This window comes from Ceratotherium simum, chromosome 20 (genome assembly GCF_057802395.1).
Source record: "Ceratotherium simum simum isolate JZ-2026a chromosome 20, ASM5780239v1, whole genome shotgun sequence".
NCBI lineage: Eukaryota > Metazoa > Chordata > Mammalia > Perissodactyla > Rhinocerotidae > Ceratotherium > Ceratotherium simum.
In genome coordinates this window covers 51,310,514-51,327,400 of record NC_141919.1, presented here as the reverse complement: position 1 = coordinate 51,327,400, position 16,887 = coordinate 51,310,514, and the positions used below count along the sequence as shown (strand labels likewise).

At 50.4% G+C, this 16,887-nt stretch overlaps 2 protein-coding genes across 2 annotated transcripts; both read left to right on the top strand.

The window, feature by feature from the left end:
• The first annotated feature begins 334 nt into the window (after positions 1 to 334).
• Positions 335 to 1,170, top strand: LOC147914463 (C-C motif chemokine 21-like). The gene is made up of 3 exons (XM_087444841.1): positions 335 to 531; positions 627 to 809; positions 888 to 1,170. Exons 1-3 carry the CDS (start codon positions 335 to 337, stop codon positions 910 to 912), a joined length of 405 nt encoding a protein of 134 aa, XP_087300967.1. The 3' UTR covers positions 913 to 1,170.
• A 14,378-nt stretch (positions 1,171 to 15,548) lies between these two features.
• Positions 15,549 to 16,887, top strand: LOC101406292 (C-C motif chemokine 19). Its single transcript, XM_004428407.3, has 3 exons — positions 15,549 to 15,610; positions 16,331 to 16,457; positions 16,680 to 16,887. The coding sequence occupies exons 1-3, from the start codon at positions 15,550 to 15,552 to the stop codon at positions 16,885 to 16,887; spliced, it is 396 nt and encodes a 131-aa protein (XP_004428464.1). The 5' UTR covers position 15,549.

Below are 16,887 nucleotides of genomic sequence, written 5' to 3'. Positions count from 1 at the left end.
CTGCGTGTAGTTTTCCTTTCCGCATACTAATGAGGCTGAGTGCCAGCACAGGATCTGCCTTTCAGGAAGGAAAAGGAGGAAGATCCCTACTCTTGCCTGGACAGAGTGGCTGGGGATGGGGGAAGTGAAAGTGTCCGCCTGCATAAATAGCCAGCACACCAGTCCCAGCCCACACACGGACCCCCAACTTGGAGCTGAACCTTGCCTACAGCTCGGGTCTCATCCTCACCCTCTACCACAGTCATGGCTCAGTCGCTGGCTCTGATCCTCTTTGTACTGCTCCTGGCCTTCTGCGTCCCCCGGACCCAAGGTATCAAGAAGGGAATTGCCTAGGATGGGGGCAGGGGCTGGACAGGCCTGGGTGGGAGCCTATGAGCAGCCCCGGGCTCCCTGTGAACCCCACCCTGCAGGCAGTGACGGAGGGGCACAGGACTGTTGTCTCAAGTACAGCCAGAGGGAGATCCCCGCCAAGGTTGTCCGCGGCTACCGGAAGCAGGAGCCAAGCCTGGGCTGCCCCATCCCAGCTATCCTGTGAGTGGGTGCCAGGGGGTGGGTGCTGGCTGGAGCTGAGTGGAGAGGGCATGGTGGGCAAGACTGGGAGAGGCTTGCTAACATCCGACCCCCAGGTTCTCACCTCGGAAGGACTCTCAGCCAGAGCTGTGTGCAGACCCTAAGGAGGCCTGGGTGCAGCAGCTGATGCAGCGTCTGGACAAGCCACCAGCCCCACGGAAACCAGCCCAGGGCTGCAAGAAGGACAAGGGAGCCCCCAAGTCCGGCAAGAAGGGAAAGGGCTCCAAAGGCTGTAAGAGGTGAGGAAGCCGAAGGGACAGAGAGGGAAGAGACGGGGGCCTCCACCAGCCCCTCACATCCCTCTTCTCCCCTCCCAGGACCAAGACCCCAAAACAGCCATAGCCCAGTGACCAGCCTGGAGCCCAGGAGGCCCCACCAGCCTCACCAGGGCTTGGAGCCCCAATCCAAGGTGCAAGAAGCGGGCTGGAAGAAAGGGAGGACTCAGGGCCCCAGAGCAGCCACCTGTGTGGGCCTTGCCTCACCCCTTCTCCTGCTCCAACCTCCCCCCTGTATTCCCAGCCCTACCCTGCACGGCTGAGCTACCCACACCGGGCCAGGCCCAGAGAGGGAGAGGCGGGAGAGTCTCCCAGGAAGTGTGAGAGGAGGCAGCAGGACTGTCCCCTCTGAGAAAAGGCCACCCAGAACCCCGGACCTGACCTTGCTCCCCACTGCACCCTACCCCTTCCTTGTAAATACAATTCATATCTAGCTGAACAAAGAGCTGTTCCCGCTTCCTACCCAAGCATCTGTTGCTGTGTGTTTGTGTCCATGGGGAAGCCAGGGTCACTACAAGGTGGGGGTCACACACTCAGGTCCCTGCCAAGAACTAAGGCTGGCGAATTCTATATTCTCACCTACCCTAAGAGTCTCCTTGCCTCCCAGGTGCCCACACCTGTGGGCAGCAGAAGGGAGACTGACAGGCAGGGTGGGACCTGGGCTGCTCCTGGTCTCTGAGAAATCCCTCCAATGGGGAGACAGGTGACCCAGAGCACACACACCCCACAGCTCTGCAGTCCTCCAAGGCTCCAAGGCCCTCACAAGATCCCTTCCCTGATTATGTCCAGCATGCTCTCCCTCCCAGTTCTACCAGGGACTGCCTCCCCTTTCCTTGGGGCCAAGTGAATGCAAACCTCCAAGAGGTACCTCTTTGGGTGGGGCCCAGGAGGGAGGCTGGAGCCTGGTCCTGCCTATAACACAGGCAAACACAAGTTCTCCTGAAACCTTCCCTACACAGAGTTGCAGCCCTGGGAGCCCTTCAGAGCCCCATCCCTCCTAAAGACCCAGAAGGACTCCCTTCTGCCCCGATGATGGATGAAGCTCAGTCCCTGGCCTCTGCCCTTTGTTTAATGGGGCTGTGCTTTCTGTTCCCATATGGGCTTCTGGACTCCCTCAGCTTCCTTCCAGTTCGGAAAGCCTCCTCCCCTTCCCTTCTTTTCCCTTTCTCCCCTGGCTGGAACCCAGGGAATTTCAGCCCCTTTAACCTCTTGAGGCCAAGGAATAAGTCTCCTGTGGCAGGTATTTGGAACTCCAGAACTCAGATGCAAATCAGTCTCCTCTCCAAGAAGACTCCTGCCTGGCTCTCCTCTACCTCTCTGTCCCCAGAGCAGGGATCCTTCTATCCCCCCACTTCACACCCAGGCAGAAGAGAGAGGACCATCAGACGGGACCAGGCCATGTGGGAAAGAAGAGAACAGATCCTGAGAGTGGGGCAGGGAGCTAGAGGTGGCTGCCCCTCACCTTTCCTTTCACGGGAGTCTGAGCACGCCACAGCCCTGATCACTGATCATAAAGCCTTTAAAGTGTTTGCTGTCTGCTCCTCCTGAGGCTTGTGAACATAGGGCTCCTCCCTACCTATCCTCGTGCAGCAGGTGTGATCTGAGTCTACAAACTCAGATGTGCAAGAATCCTGCATCTTCAAATGTTCTTTCAGTGAACTTGATTTCTACTCCAAGCCCCTGTGCTGGAGTGCTGATGAGAAATCCAACATCCTGCTCTCTTGGGATCCCATCTGCTGCAGGGATGTGCAAAGATCATAGAAACATCAAGGCACAGGGAGGCTTCCTCTGTGCCCCACACCATCCCATCACTGCACATCAGTCTCACCAGTGAATGCTGTGGCCCCTGTGGTCCCATGGCTAGGACACTTCAGGTCCTAGACTCTCTAACTGAGTTCTGTGCCACCTTTGAGACACGTGAATTCAGCTATGAGAGCCTCTGGGCTTCGACCTGGTCACCCAGACACCCGCCAGAGCCATCTACTCAGGTCCATTGCCCACACTGGCCGGACCTGCACACCAATCCCTCTCCACTCATAAAGAACTCTCTCCAAACCCACCCTCTCCACAACCCCTCCAGAGCAGAACCTCTTCCCAGGTTTGCTTTAGACTTTCACAAAGGCAGAGAGGCCTCTGACATCAGGATGCCTCTGTCTCGGCCTGCCAAAACCCTTGCCTGCTCTAAAGAGAAAGGAGAAACATAGGCAGAACAAACAAAACTTCATGTTTCACTAAACTATCCTGCCACACTTGCATGCCTGGTATTTGCCTCAGGCCATGTCCTGAGCAGCCATACAACAGAGTGTTTACTCCAGCAGAGAGTGAGTGGCCACTCTCCTTGTCTGCCTTCCTCTTTGACAATGTCGTCCTGTTCTTCCTTCTTTCTGTAAAACGTGTAATTTTTAAAAATATTACATAATACATACTCATGTTTTAAAAAATATTAAAAAGTACCCAAAGGCTTCTTCTGAACAACCATTTCCTGCAACTTTCAACTCTTAAGCTACTTCTTCTAGGAATTACTGCCATACGTCTAAATACTTTGTTCATATCTCTGTTTCTTGATTTCTCTATTTTGAATATTACCAACCGACTGCCTATTATCAAGAGTGGAGATTTACCTTTTTTATCAACCCTGCTCTCCTGTCACCCTAGCCTCTAAATATAGTCCTACTACTATACTTAGACCATGATCAGAACTGACGCTGTTATGACCATGTGAATATTGTTCACTGCAAGGTAGTGTACTATGCTTCCTTTTCCTTGTCACTCAGCTTTTTGTTTTTCTTCAAAGTTCTAACTGTTCTTCCTTTTTTTAAATACCTCTATCTCACCATTATCACAGCCTGAATATTTTTCAAATGCTTCATCATATTAGGACTAAAGACTTAATGTTTAAAATATACGTAATAGAAGAGAATATAGTGTGTTCATAACCTTGAGGTAGAAAAGAACGTCTTGGGCCCGGCCCCGTGGCTTAGCGGTTAAGTGCACGTGCTCCGCTACTGGCGGCGTCCCACATACAGCAACTAGAAGCATGTGCAACTAGGACATACAACTATCTGCTGGGGCTTTGGGGAATAAAAGGAGGAGGACCGGCAATAGATGTTAGCTCAGAGCCGGTCTTCCTCAGCAAAAAGAGGAGGATTGGCATGGATGTTAGCTCAGGGCTTATCTTCCTCACAAAAAAAAAAAAAAAAGGGAACTTCTTAAACAAGACATAAAAGCATAAAATACAGACCATAAGGGGAAAGATCAACACCATTAAATTCAAAGACAGGCAGGAGTTCAGGGTAAAGATGGCAAATTAGACACATACATTGATTTTCACTCCTTCCTGAGCCCCAACCAAAACTACAGGGAATATTTCTGCTGTGTGTACGTGTGTACAGGCATCAACCCACAAGGACCCAAATGGGAGAGGAGATAAAGGTAACTTCCCAGAACACTGCTGCTTAGACAGGTTAATATTTCCGGAAAAATAGGTCCAAGGCATAAAATGAAATTATAAATTTGGAAGGCTGCCAATGCCTTCCTCATGCATACAGGAAAAATATTTCAGTGAAGACTAGTATGGCAGTGTTCAACAGGAGCACAATTAATGGCATCTACTAGAAATGTAAAAAGAAAAGAAGAAAAAAATTCTGAAGATTAATCATCCCCCAAATTTACAAAATTATCATCCCCCATCATGCAGACTCATTATAATGAACACACATTTTCATCCTCGGGGCCAACCAGAAAATTACTAATAGCACCCTTTTAAATGATTTGATCACTATCTTCCATGAAACTACACACACACACTTCTGAAATGGTGGGCGGGCTCCTTATCAGTGTTGCCTCAGAATCTGAAGCCTCCTGATTCCCCTGGGTCACTCCTTCCTCTGAATCCTTTAAAGGCTTCTTTGATACTTTGATACTCGGGCAAAGGCCCGAGGGGCTACTAAGATCTCCCGGAATGACAGCTAATAGAGACATCTTAACAACCTCAGTCATAGGAAGCTGAAACTGATTCCAAACGAAGCAACCACATTTCTTAACATTCCCCCACACCTATGATACCTGGCTAGGCCACCATTTCATTCTTCACTCATCAATCCAGCCTTAAGAGGGACATGATCACCAACAACAGTTAGGTTCTTTCTTTTGATATCTTCCTTGTAAAAATTAAAAATAGGGCAGTATGGGGGCCAGCCTGGCGGCACAGTGGTTAAGTTCAGGCACTTCGGCATCCTGGGTTCGCAGGCTCAGATCCTGGGTGCAGACACACAGATCATCAAGCCATGCTGTGGTGGTGACCCACATACAAAATAGAGGAAGATGGGCACAGATGTTAGCTCAGGACCAATCTTCCTCAGCAAAAAGAGGAAGTTGGTAACAGATGTTAGCTCAGGGCTAATCTTCCTCACCAGAAAAAATGAGGCAGTATGGAGTCACCAGCACAGCACCACTGACACACTTGCATCTTCTGCCTTGCTTTACGGCACAGCAAAGTCAGAGGGACCAGATCTATACTTGCTATTCATGAAAGCTCAAAATCAATTTGTTTCCTAGCCTTAATCATTTACCTGTGAAATTGGCTTCAGCTTCAGCTGGCCTCTTCTGTGAAGTTCTTTGTCTTTCCCACATCCAGGTGTTATTTCTCCTATTCCGGGACAAAATGATGCTGTTTTGTCCTTTGGCCTCAGTCTTGACCAATGAATTACCATTTTTACAGATGCTGAAATTGCCAAACCTGCTTTTCTAACGCCTATATCTCTAATTCTTCTCGAGATGTCTACTCTACAATTCCAGAGATCCTGCTACCTACCTCAAGAAGCTGAAAACTTCGTTTTCTTTGACATTCGTTTCTCAGTTGATGGCAAAGAAAAACACCCCAGGGAAACTCTGCTGCCACGTTCTTGGAGTCTCTTGCTTTAGAGCCATGCGTTGTGCTAATAACAGACGTCAATCTAACATTAAAAGAACACCCTACTCCACCTCGGGTCACCTGAGAAGCCGGCGCCAATTTCAACTGGGGAAAACCACCACCCAGTGAAACTCCACGTGGCGGCCAGAGCCGCGTGCCATGCTCCGCCACCAGGGGGCAGCATCGTCGCCGCGGTCCTCCGTCCGCCGGAGGCAAACTGCAGGCTTGCGGGCTGAACGTTCTGTTCTCATTACCTTCATCTTTCTGGGATCAGTTTGAATTATTTTTAGTATTGGTCCTCAAATGTGTCTCGTGCTAGGCCACAGGTCTAGCATTTTCCGGTGTCCACTGATGAGCAGGACAAACTCCTTTTCCGCCCGTGTGCGGGTTACAGCCCTTCATCCTCCGGCGCTGAGCATGTCGCCCGGCACAGTTCGGCTCTCAATAAACCTCCGCTGAACAAAGAAACCTTTTCTTAGAGTTGGCACCGTAAACGCGGGGTTTAAGGGTTCCGCCGGTGCACGTTATTGATGCTGCGAAGGCAGTGCCGGAGGTGATGGGACTTCCTTCGGCCTTCAAGGCAAAGCTGACGGCATGTCCTCCACGTTGGGCGCCCCGGACACAGGGCCAGCGAGGGAGACTCGGGTCGAGGGCGGAGATCAACACTCGCGGACACACGGCCTTCCCCCGTCCCGTCGTCTTGGCCTCCCGTCTCGGGGCCCTGGCGAGTGCCCGCGGGTCCAGGGCCTGAGTGCGGGGAGTGGCGGGAGGGCCGCTCGCCAGGCCTGGGTCACGGCCGCTGGGCACTTCCGGGGCCCAGGCTGACCCCACGTCCCGGGGTACGGTCCCCCCACAGCCCAAGTGTCCCCTTCGGACGTCCCGCCCGCGCCGGGACCTGGGGCGGATGGGACCTGCGGCCTCGGGGCCGGCGGGGCCACCCCAAACCCAGGGACTTTGGGCCTAATGCCCTTTCCAGCCTCTCGGAGGAGCCCGCGGGGTCAGGGCCGCACCCCGCCCCTGCGAGAGCACCCCAGTCCTCCAGGGCGTCCCCCACCCTCCGCCGGAGTCACGCCCCACTCCAGAGCCTTCCTTCCCAGGCTGGGGCGCCCTCTACAGGCCTGGAGAGGAGGGACCATCACACACACTAACGTCGAACGTCGACACACAGACACAGACACAGACACAGACACACACACACACACGGGTTCCAGGTACACCAGTCACGCACAGCCCCATGGACACAGCTCGGGATGCACACATTCATCCATTCAACGCTTACTGAGCATCTAGTAGAGGCCCTCTCCCACAAGCACTCACTCCCCTGTACTCCCACCTACACGGAGGACCTAGTTGACCTCCCAGGCCCAGCTGCTCCCTCCCCTGCCCCAATGGCTAAGGTGCCCTCCACCCAAGATCTCCGACCCCTGGGGCATGGATCTGGTCACACAGGGAGCAGGAAGGCTTGGCCCGCTTCTTGGAGGAGGGTGGGGCTCGGCTGGGCTGAGCTGAGCTGCTGTGAGCTGGGAGGAGATTTGTCCCGGCTCACACTGAACCCTGGTGAACTAGGTGGAGCAAGTAGCACACTGAGGACTGTGCGTGCGGGTGTTCAGAAACTGTTTCAAAGCCACCTCCTTGGCCTCCAACACCCCACCCCCACTGGATCATCTACACCAATGGCTGGGGAGTGGGGGCTTTAAACCTTCCAACCACCGGCCTGTGTCCTTTCCTTTTTGCCACGATAATGGGACCATCATAACACCCTGACAGCCCCTCTTCCCTGACTCCTCTTCCTCTCCCTCACCTGTCAGTGTTGGGGAGCTCCAGGGCTTGCAACATGGACCTCTTCTATCTACACTCACCCCCTTGGAGATCTCATTGTCTTATGGCTTTAAATACCATCCACTGCTCCCCAACTCGTACCGTCAGCTAGAATCTCTCCCCTGAACTTCAGACTCATATTACCAACTACCTACTTAACAACTCCACTGATATATCCAAAATGTAGCTTCGTCTTAACAAGTCAAAACAAGGCTCCTGATCTTCCCACAAACCCACTCCTCTGCAGTCATCCACATCTTGGTAAATATAACTCCATCTATCGTGTTGCTCAAGCCAAAAGTGTTGCAGTATTCTTGTGTCTTCTTTCTCTCGCATCCTGTGCTCACACAACTCAGCAAAGCCCATCAGCTCTACCTTCAAAATCGTTCCAGAATCTGACCACCTCCCAGCAACATCATGTCCTCCCTGGACTACTGCAGTAGCCTCCGACCCGGTCTCCCTGCTTCCATTCTGGCACCGCTTTAGTCTGTTCTCCATCCAGCAGCCAGAAGGAGCCTTTAAAGCAAATCAGATCATGTCACGCCTCTGTTCGAAACCCTCCAATGGTTCCCCCACCTCACTCAGAGTAAAACGTAAACCCCACAACGGCCTACAAGGCCCTACACTGTCTGGCCCCTCTTATTATCTGACGGTATCTCCTACCACTCTACTCTTTGCTCACTTCCCTCCCATGACACTGGCCTCCTTTCTATTCCTCAAACACACTCTTGCCTCAAAACCTTTGCACTTGCTGTTTTCTTGACCGAGAACATCTTCCCCAGATCTTTGCGTGGCTCTCTCCCTCACCTTCTTCAGATCAGCTCTCTGCTCAAGTGTTATCAGTAAAGGCTTCCTGACCACCCTCCCCAATACTCCCTGTCTCTCTGACCTTCTTTATTTTCTTCATAGCACTTATTGCCACCTGACATACTATATATTTTTCTCGTTTGCTTATTATCTGTCTCCTTCACTACAATAAGAACTCTGCAAGAGCAGGAACATCTATCTGTTTTGTTTACTGCTGCATCTCAGTGCCAAGAACAAGGTCTGGAACATAGGAGGCCCTCAATAAATATTTATTGAATGAATGTGGTACAAACCCCTTGTGTATTATTATTTCATTATTTCACTCTTTGCTGCTGGTTCCCAGGATCTTTCCCAACAGGCATTCCAGGAAGACAGTATTGAAATTCTATTGAAACCTCTATGCCAGCTCTGCACTTACGCTCTTCTATCATTCAGGATGTTGGCGGGAAACAAATGCCATGCCCAAGAAGGTTTAACAGAAAAGCATTTAGTGAAGGCACCACTTACAGAGGTGAGGGCAGGGTTGGTGTAGGCAGCCACCGCACATCAGTTAGTAGAGCTCAGGCTGTCTCTCCTTCCGACAACGTTGATGTTAAATGTATGGCCTGAAATTGTGCCCACTGAGAGCACTTTCCCTTCGCCACTGTCTTTCAGGGCTACGCCTGAATGTAAGCAACTGTCTACTGCTGACTGATGCCAGCATACCTTAGAGACGCATCTGAAAATCATCACCACACATTTTCTCCCTCTGTTAACTATCTGTAGAAAACGTCTCTGTGAAGGCATAAGTGTCACCTGAAGATGAAGCAGAAAACAATACAAGTAGGAATCTGAGCCACCTGCCCATGCTGTTACTCAAGCCTTCTGAAACGTCTAAGGCCTGCTCTCATACACACCACACAATGTCCATTTCACAGCAGATGCTGCTGTGCACATCCCACTATACAATTTCCTGTAGATAACACCCTTAGGTCGCGTTGTCACTGGGTGAACTGTAGTCTGAGTTTTAGACCAGGGCCCTCTGGCAAATCAGGAGCTGCTTTTCAAATAGAAAATAATCCTTAGCAGAACAGGCATGGCCCTCCCCAACACCCTCTGGGTCTTTGCTGTAATTCTCCTGTTGGAGCTCCTATAGCACCCTGCTCTGCCACAGACAATTTGAAGTTCATTCGATTTATGAGTCATAAGGCCCAAGCAGCAGGGCAACTTTCCCTGGAGCCTAGACCTGCTGCAGACCCCTTCCTGGCCCTGGGCCTCATTCAGAACCGACAGCTTAGAGCTAGCCCTGATGGTCTCGTGGTTAAAGTTCTGCGCTTTCACCGCTTCGCAAACGGGTTCATTTCCCAGTCGCAGAACCACACCACCCATCTGTAGTTGCCACACTGTGGTGGTGGCTCACACAGAAGAACTAGAAAGACTTACAACTAGGATATCCAACCGTGCACTGGGTCTTTGGGGAGGAAAAAAAAGAGGAAGATCGTCTACAGATGTTAGTGCAGGGCGAATCTTTCCCTGCAGAAAAAAAAAACAATCAGCTTTATGCCATGTCCGGTTAATATTTTGCAGCAGTACACCAAAATATGGTATATGTTCCCTCCAAAATACAAACTATCTTTTAAGCATTGTGCCTCTTTCTGCATGGTGAAGGTGCAACATGCCCCAGACTACCGTTGTTCAGCTCCTCCCTACCCCAGTAGCCTAGAAATTTCACCTGAATTTTTGAAGGACTTCCTTCTCTCCTTCTGGCATACACGGATCTTACCACAGCATTTAGGGTGATTGCTATTTCTTGAGCATCAGTAAGATAAGGCTATCAGTTTAAAGGACCAGTTTGATCTTCTGTGGCATATCATGATTATCTCATGATAATCAGAGCAGGACAGTTGACACATCCCTGAGGTAAAACAGTGAAGGTGTACTGCTGTCATTCCAGTTGAAAAGGAACTGAGTTTGATGGTCTTTAATTGCCAGGTATAGAAAGAAGGCAGGTGCTACATTATTGGCTGTAACACACTGTACCAAGGTCTTTGGCAACCTTACGTGTTTGAAGGTGCTAGAATCTTTGCAATTCCTCTAGCAACGCAGCATTGCTTTAAGTTGACTATTGTAGGGGGAATGTGATGGGGCAGGCACAGTGCAAAGGACTTCCACTTGGCCCTTCCCACCATAATTTTCCTCACTCCATGGTCAAGGAACCAGTGTGGAGATTTTGCTAATTACTAAGGATACCACTCTACATTCTGAAACCAGAGAAATAACCACTGGACAGGTCTTAGAGACACACTGTGAGATGGACCTTGACCAAGATCCTCTATAACCTGACCTCCATAAACCCTCACTCTGACTGCTGGACCACAACAGGGATGTGAGCCCCAAGACTAATATTAACATGAGACAGTATTTAATAATCCCCCAAAGGTCTGAGTATTTTCTGTTCCCCATTCATAGTCACCCTGGCAAATGACTACAGATCTCCCCAGGGAAGGCTTAGAGCAGTGACTCTCAAATTTTAGCATACATCAGAATCACCAGAAAGGCTTGTTAAAACACAGATCACTGGGCTACTGCTAGAGCTTCTGATTCAGAGGAGTTGGGGCAGACACAAGAATGTGCATTTCTGACAAGTTTCCAGGTGATGCTGATGCTGCTGGTCCAGGGACCACACTTTGAGAACCACCGACTCGGAGAAAGATTTATGGAACCCACCTGTGAAAGAGACTCAGGCCTTCCCACTCCCCACCTGATCAAGGGGCTTCAGGTCTGGGGAACTAACCTAAGTCGAGGAACTGGGTAGAAGACTGTAAATCCCCAATACAATTTGGATCAAGTTCCTCTCCACCAGGCCTAGAAATTTCCCACTTATACCAGTCAAGTAGCACATCAGTAAGCTATCTATTTCACTCCTAGGGACGCTATGATCGATTAGCTACCACCACAGATCCCTGTGGTCACAGCACCTTCATTACCACTTGTCCCTGCAGCTTATATGATAATTTCATTCACCTTATTGTTCATGGTTAGGTGCCAACATATGGCCTCTATCACTCAAGGATTCCATTATCCCCCTTGAAATAAGATTGCCCAGTCCCAAGAGGGCATCTCCCATCCTCATCTCCTGCCTACTAAAGAAGCCACTATAGTGCTTTTCAAAGAAGCCTGTAATACCCTCACCAATGCTTTTCTTATTGCCTTGGAGAAGGAAGTGTCTTTCTGGGCCCTTCAGAGATGTGTGGTTACTGGTTGCACATAACAGGTTCACTCCAACATTCCCATCTCTCTAACCTTTGTACTCCTTCCTCTACTTTGTACTCAAAGTATAGTCTGAGGACCAGCAGCATCAAGCATCACTTAGAAGTTTGTAAGAAATGCAACAACTCGGGCTTCACCCCAGACCTACTCAATCAGAATCTACAGTTTAACAAGACCCTCAGATAAATCACATGCACCCAAAAGTATGGGGAGCAATGTTCTACAACATGCCAGTGAGGTTCTAGCACCTCAACCTCATTGATCATAGGCCACTGTGAGTCCAGGCTCCCAGTAACCAACCCAGCAGACTATGAACGCCACTCCCAGGTGCTGAGCAAATACAGTAATACCCAAATCCTGGATGAGGGCACCCACATCAATAAATTTGTCCTCACTGGGCCCCAGGATTCTCCCAATACAGCTGACAAGTTCCTGCAACTTCTTCAGCATATATATTCTTGTTCTTGGAGTACATCTTGTAGATTGCTGTGTAGGTGATGTTAGAATCAAACTCTCACTATGGGCCTGGAGACTATGAGGGGTGGTCAGGGTGGGTCCCGAAAACAAAATGCATGCCCTTTGCCAGCGAGTTACTAAACACATTTTTTATCGGAAGGAAAGGCTGGATCATTCACGGTTTGCAGGGGAACGGGGAGTGTTCTTCTGCCAGCAAGGAAGGTTTAAGGGGATCTGGAGGTTCAAAACTCTCAGCTTTGTTCATTTCTGCCCAAATGGCCCCACCTCAAGTCTCAGAGCCCTACTCTCCCAACAATGCCCTTATTTGAGCACGAGGGATACGGGACAGTTGTGCATTTACCTGGTGTTGTAACTCTGCAACCCATACAATCAGGTCCTGGGCTTGATCCTCAGTCATATCTGCCATGTGGTCACATAAAATAAAGACTCCTTAAGAATTCCGTGGAGGTTATCTGGATCTCCACCTGCACCTTGAGTTAGAAGTTCATGGTCTTAACCTTATCTTTTCCTTATGTAATTTTGCTGGCACAATCAGAAATAGGCTGCCCACCCAACAATGTCTGTGATCTCCATTGGAAATCAACATTTGTGGCCATAGCGATTAAGTGCCTCAGGCGTTTTATCTCCTGATGTCTTTCCCTCCAACACTCCACCCTACGCCTCACTGGTGATAGTCTAAGTGACTGTGATGCTTCCGCATGCTCCAGGTGACTAGCGTCCTCTTTCCCCACACAATGAGATTATCCGTGCACTCATCAACTATACAAGCAATCCAATCCTAGGATCCCATTTTAGGAATCTATTTCCTGGGTACCATTTACTTCTGGTACCATTTACTGTATCAGTCAAGATACTGGCAGGAAACACATGAAACATTCAAAAAAGTTTAACCAGAAATATCTTAATAAAGATTTAAGAGGTGGGGTCAGGATTAAGGAACCAACATGGCATGGTGAGGCCCTCAGGGTTTAGCAGTAGTGGGAAACCGCTCCTATACCAAGGCCTTAAGGGCAAGAGGAGGGAACAATGTTTCAGGAGTCTTAGAGATAGATCCATGGAGAGGAGGCAGCCCAAAAGGATCTGTGACTGTAGATGAGTGGTTCGCAAACTTCAGTATGTATCAGAGTCACCTAGAAGGTATGTTAAAATACTGATTACTCCAGTAGGTTTGGAGTACGACCTGAGAATTTGCATTTCTAACAAGCTCCCAGGTGATGCTGAGGCTGCTGTCCAAAGAACAGTCATTGAGAACAACTGCCAGAGAGAAAATTATTCACTGTCAGAACTGCAGCAAGATGAAGGACTTGGGGAATTAATGCTCCAACCTCTCTCCTACCACCCACTGATCTCCTGCTGCCACCTCCCATGGGCCAAACTCAAACAGAAGCTAGAGGGCAAGTAATGCAGTCTGTGGAGGTCAGCCTTCCAGAGAACAAAGAGTGGAGAATGGAGGGGGGTGGGGAAACAGAGAATAATCAGAACCACCATAAACAGAAAGAGGCATAGATCAATGAAAAGATGGATGATGGATGAACTAACAAGTATCTGAATGCAAGGACAGAGTAATAATAATGGTTGATACTTAACAAGTGTTAATTATGGGCCAGCCTCTGAATGAAGGACTTGACTCAGATTACCTCATTTAATCCTAAGAAGTACATCTATTACCATTCCAATTTTACAGATACGGACACTAAGACACAGAAACTGGATAACTGGCAGCTGGCCACATAGCCAACGAGTGGTGGAATCTGAATCCCAACCTGGGCATGCTGTCTGTAGAGCCTCACTCCTCTGTACTGGTCTATGATCAATGCACAGCTGGCAGACAGGCAGTGGGGCAGTAGTCAAAAGTGTAAACCTGACATCAAAGACACCTGAGTTCAAGACACTTGCAGGGGGACCTTGTGCTCTGAGCCTCATTCCTTATGTGTAAACAGAGATAATAATATGATAATAATAAAAACAATTTCCTAGCTTTGATGGGAAAGTTAAGGGCCCGCCCTGTGGCGTAGCGGTTAAGTGTGCACACTCCGCTGCTGGCGACCCGGGTTCGGATCCCAGGCACGCACTGATGCACCGCTTGTCAGGCCATGCTGTTTTGGCATCCCATATAAAGTAGAGGAAGGTAGGCATGGATGTTAGCCCAGGGCCAGTCTTCCTCAGCAAAAAGGGGAGGATTGGCATGGATGTTAGCTCAGAGCTGATCTTCCTCACAAAAAAAAAAAAAAAAGGAAAGTTAAGTAAGGTAATGGTGGTAATCCTTGATCCAGAGCCTAGCACATAGTAAACATTCACAAATACCATTACTGCCAATATTATTAATGGATGGAAAGAAAGATGTCAGTAACTTATGAGGGAACCATCCCCCTGATGTTGAGTGGGTGTCCCACATATTAATTTCTCTTTTGAAGCCTTCCCTTTGGGTCTATCTCTGATCTTTCTCATAAGGATAGGAAATCACCCTCCCCCTCTGTCGATTCCTTGAAATTTGGGGATTTGTCTGAATATGAGCTGGTCAGCCCCTCTCCTTAGAAATCCCCTCTTGGTTCCCAGGATCGAGAGGAAGGGAAAGAGGAACGGGGCTATTCCAGGCCAGGCTCCCGCCAGCTGTTCGGTTGACCCAGGTGTTGGACATATGAAAACAGCAAATAGAGAAAGGGGCAGTTCTCACTGAGCTAGGAGGTTGAATCCCAGAGACCTGAGATATGGGATGTGGTACTGGGCGTCCTTCAAAGGACCATTCACTTTCAGCTCTACTTCCCAGATGATGGATGGGATGGGCAGGCACCATAATGACCCGGGAAGGCTACCCCAGTCTCCGTGGTTGTTCTGAGGGCACCAGGGAACCTTCTTCACCACCAACCGCACCGGAGAGAAGAACCACAGAGAAGAGAGTAAGGATGAGGGATAAACCTAGGGAAAGGGGCGCAACTCCTCACTCCGGCCCCCCAATCCTGACCATCAACCTCTGAAGGTTGATGATGCAAATGTCACCAAGGAGGTGACAGTGCAGACCCTCTCTCTGGAGCTGAAACCACAGGGTCCCCTTCTCTTGGCCAGACTGCAGACTGCTTAGGTTCTCAGAACTGAAGCCAAGGAAACCAGAAGAAGGGGGAGCTGCTGAGGGGGAGGAGGGAGAGCAGTGTCAGGTTCCGTCAGAAAGAGGGGGGCAAATGGGACTCCATGGAATGGACGCATGGGAATTTCTGAGCAGAGAAAGTGAAAGTTCTGGGTCTTAAATAGGAAGCAGTTGCAGCCTCACACAGGCTCCCACACTCACATGCCCAGACACACTCACCCACTGAAAGGACGCCTGTGTGCTCCCCACTGCTCCCTCCCGCTCCCAGCCAAGTCTCAGCCTCACACAGACTCCTGCACACGCCCGGAGATTCACTCACGCTCACACACTCGTTGTCAGTCCGCCTCTGTGCACCCTCCATGGCACCCCACGCAGCTGCACTACTGGCCCTCAGCCTGCTGACTCTCTCGACCTCCCCTGGTAAGGCTGAGGGGAGGCTTAGGGTGGGGGGCTAGAGGGGGGATGTCTAGATCTCAGACTGCTTGGCGCTGGACGTGAGGGACACTGTGAGTTTGGGCTGCATGTTTCAGGGAACCTGGGGGTTCCCTGTGCCCTGTGTGTGCCTGTGAGTGCGGGTGTATCTGGGCCCCTGAATTCCAATGTGTGTCTGCCTCTTGGTGTATCCCAGGGCCTATGGCTGCCCCTCTCTCTGCAGGCTTTATTTCCTGCTGCCTCAGTGTCCCAGACAGAAGGACAGAACAGTATATATTTGCTTAAGGTGGGGAGAATGGGGGACACTGAGGCAGCGCTAATTGTCAAAATATTTAGCCATTCATAAGTCCTCTAACACCGGCCTCCTGCTACCCCACCCCACCCCGTTCCCCACCCCCATCCATCCCTCACCAACACTGTGACCATTAACTCTTAACTCTTCCTTTATGGGGAAGTTGAGAGATCCTGGAAGAGAGGTTGGGGTGATCCGGGCAGCAGGAAGGCATTGTGGGGCTCAGGGCAGAGGTTGTTTACCAAACAGCTTAGAAGTACTTCAATGTGTTTAGCAACCAATAGAGCCATATCGGTGCATGCTGGCTGAATATCCCCTAGCTGCCTCCACACACACACAGGCGTCCTTAATCCCAGTTAGGGCCCTGGCCTCCCCTCTTCAGGGTCCCTGTGTCCTGACACTACCTTCTTTCCCAGCTCTGGGTGGTGCTAACGACGCTGAAGATTGCTGCCTGACTGTGAACCAGCGCCCCATCCCTGGGAACATCGTGCGAGCCTTTCGCTACCTCCTCATCAAGGATGGCTGCAGAGTGCCCGCCGTTGTGTGAGTTGTGGGAGGAGCCTATCTAGCCTCATCTCCCCATCAGCCCCTGGTGACACCCACCTCCACCTTCTTCTCCCTCTTCTCCTTGCCAAGTCCAACCTCTGCAAGGAAGCCCCTGAACAGGTTCCCAGATGTGGTCCCCAGCCTCTGTCCCTCACACCAGGGTCTGCCAGGATGGGTTCCAGACCTCCATTCTCTCTGACCTCTGACATCTGACTCCAGATTCACCATGCTGAGAGGTCGCCAGCTCTGTGCACCCCCAGACCAGCCCTGGGTGGACCGCATCATCCAGAGACTGCAGAACTCTGCAAGAAGAAGGCTGACCCTCCCAACCGTGCCTCCTCCCTCCGAGTCCCTGCCCAAGACCCCAGCCCATGACCTGGCCTCTCCTTCCTCCTCCAGAGCAAGCGCCACAGCAGTTAGTGCATGA

Excerpts from the sequence above, each read along its gene's own strand:
- LOC147914463 (XM_087444841.1), top strand. The coding sequence starts at position 335 with ATGGGGGCAGGGGCTGGACAGGCCTGGGTGGGAGCCTATGAGCAGCCC. Across the intron at positions 532-626 it reads TGCCCCATCCCAGCTATCCT|GTTCTCACCTCGGAAGGACT; the intron begins GTGAGTGGGTGC and ends TCCGACCCCCAG. Across the intron at positions 810-887 it reads GGCTCCAAAGGCTGTAAGAG|GACCAAGACCCCAAAACAGC; the intron begins GTGAGGAAGCCG and ends CTCCCCTCCCAG.
- LOC101406292 (XM_004428407.3), top strand. The coding sequence starts at position 15,550 with ATGGCACCCCACGCAGCTGCACTACTGGCCCTCAGCCTGCTGACTCTC. Across the intron at positions 15,611-16,330 it reads GACTCTCTCGACCTCCCCTG|CTCTGGGTGGTGCTAACGAC; the intron begins GTAAGGCTGAGG and ends CTTCTTTCCCAG. Across the intron at positions 16,458-16,679 it reads TGCAGAGTGCCCGCCGTTGT|ATTCACCATGCTGAGAGGTC; the intron begins GTGAGTTGTGGG and ends ATCTGACTCCAG.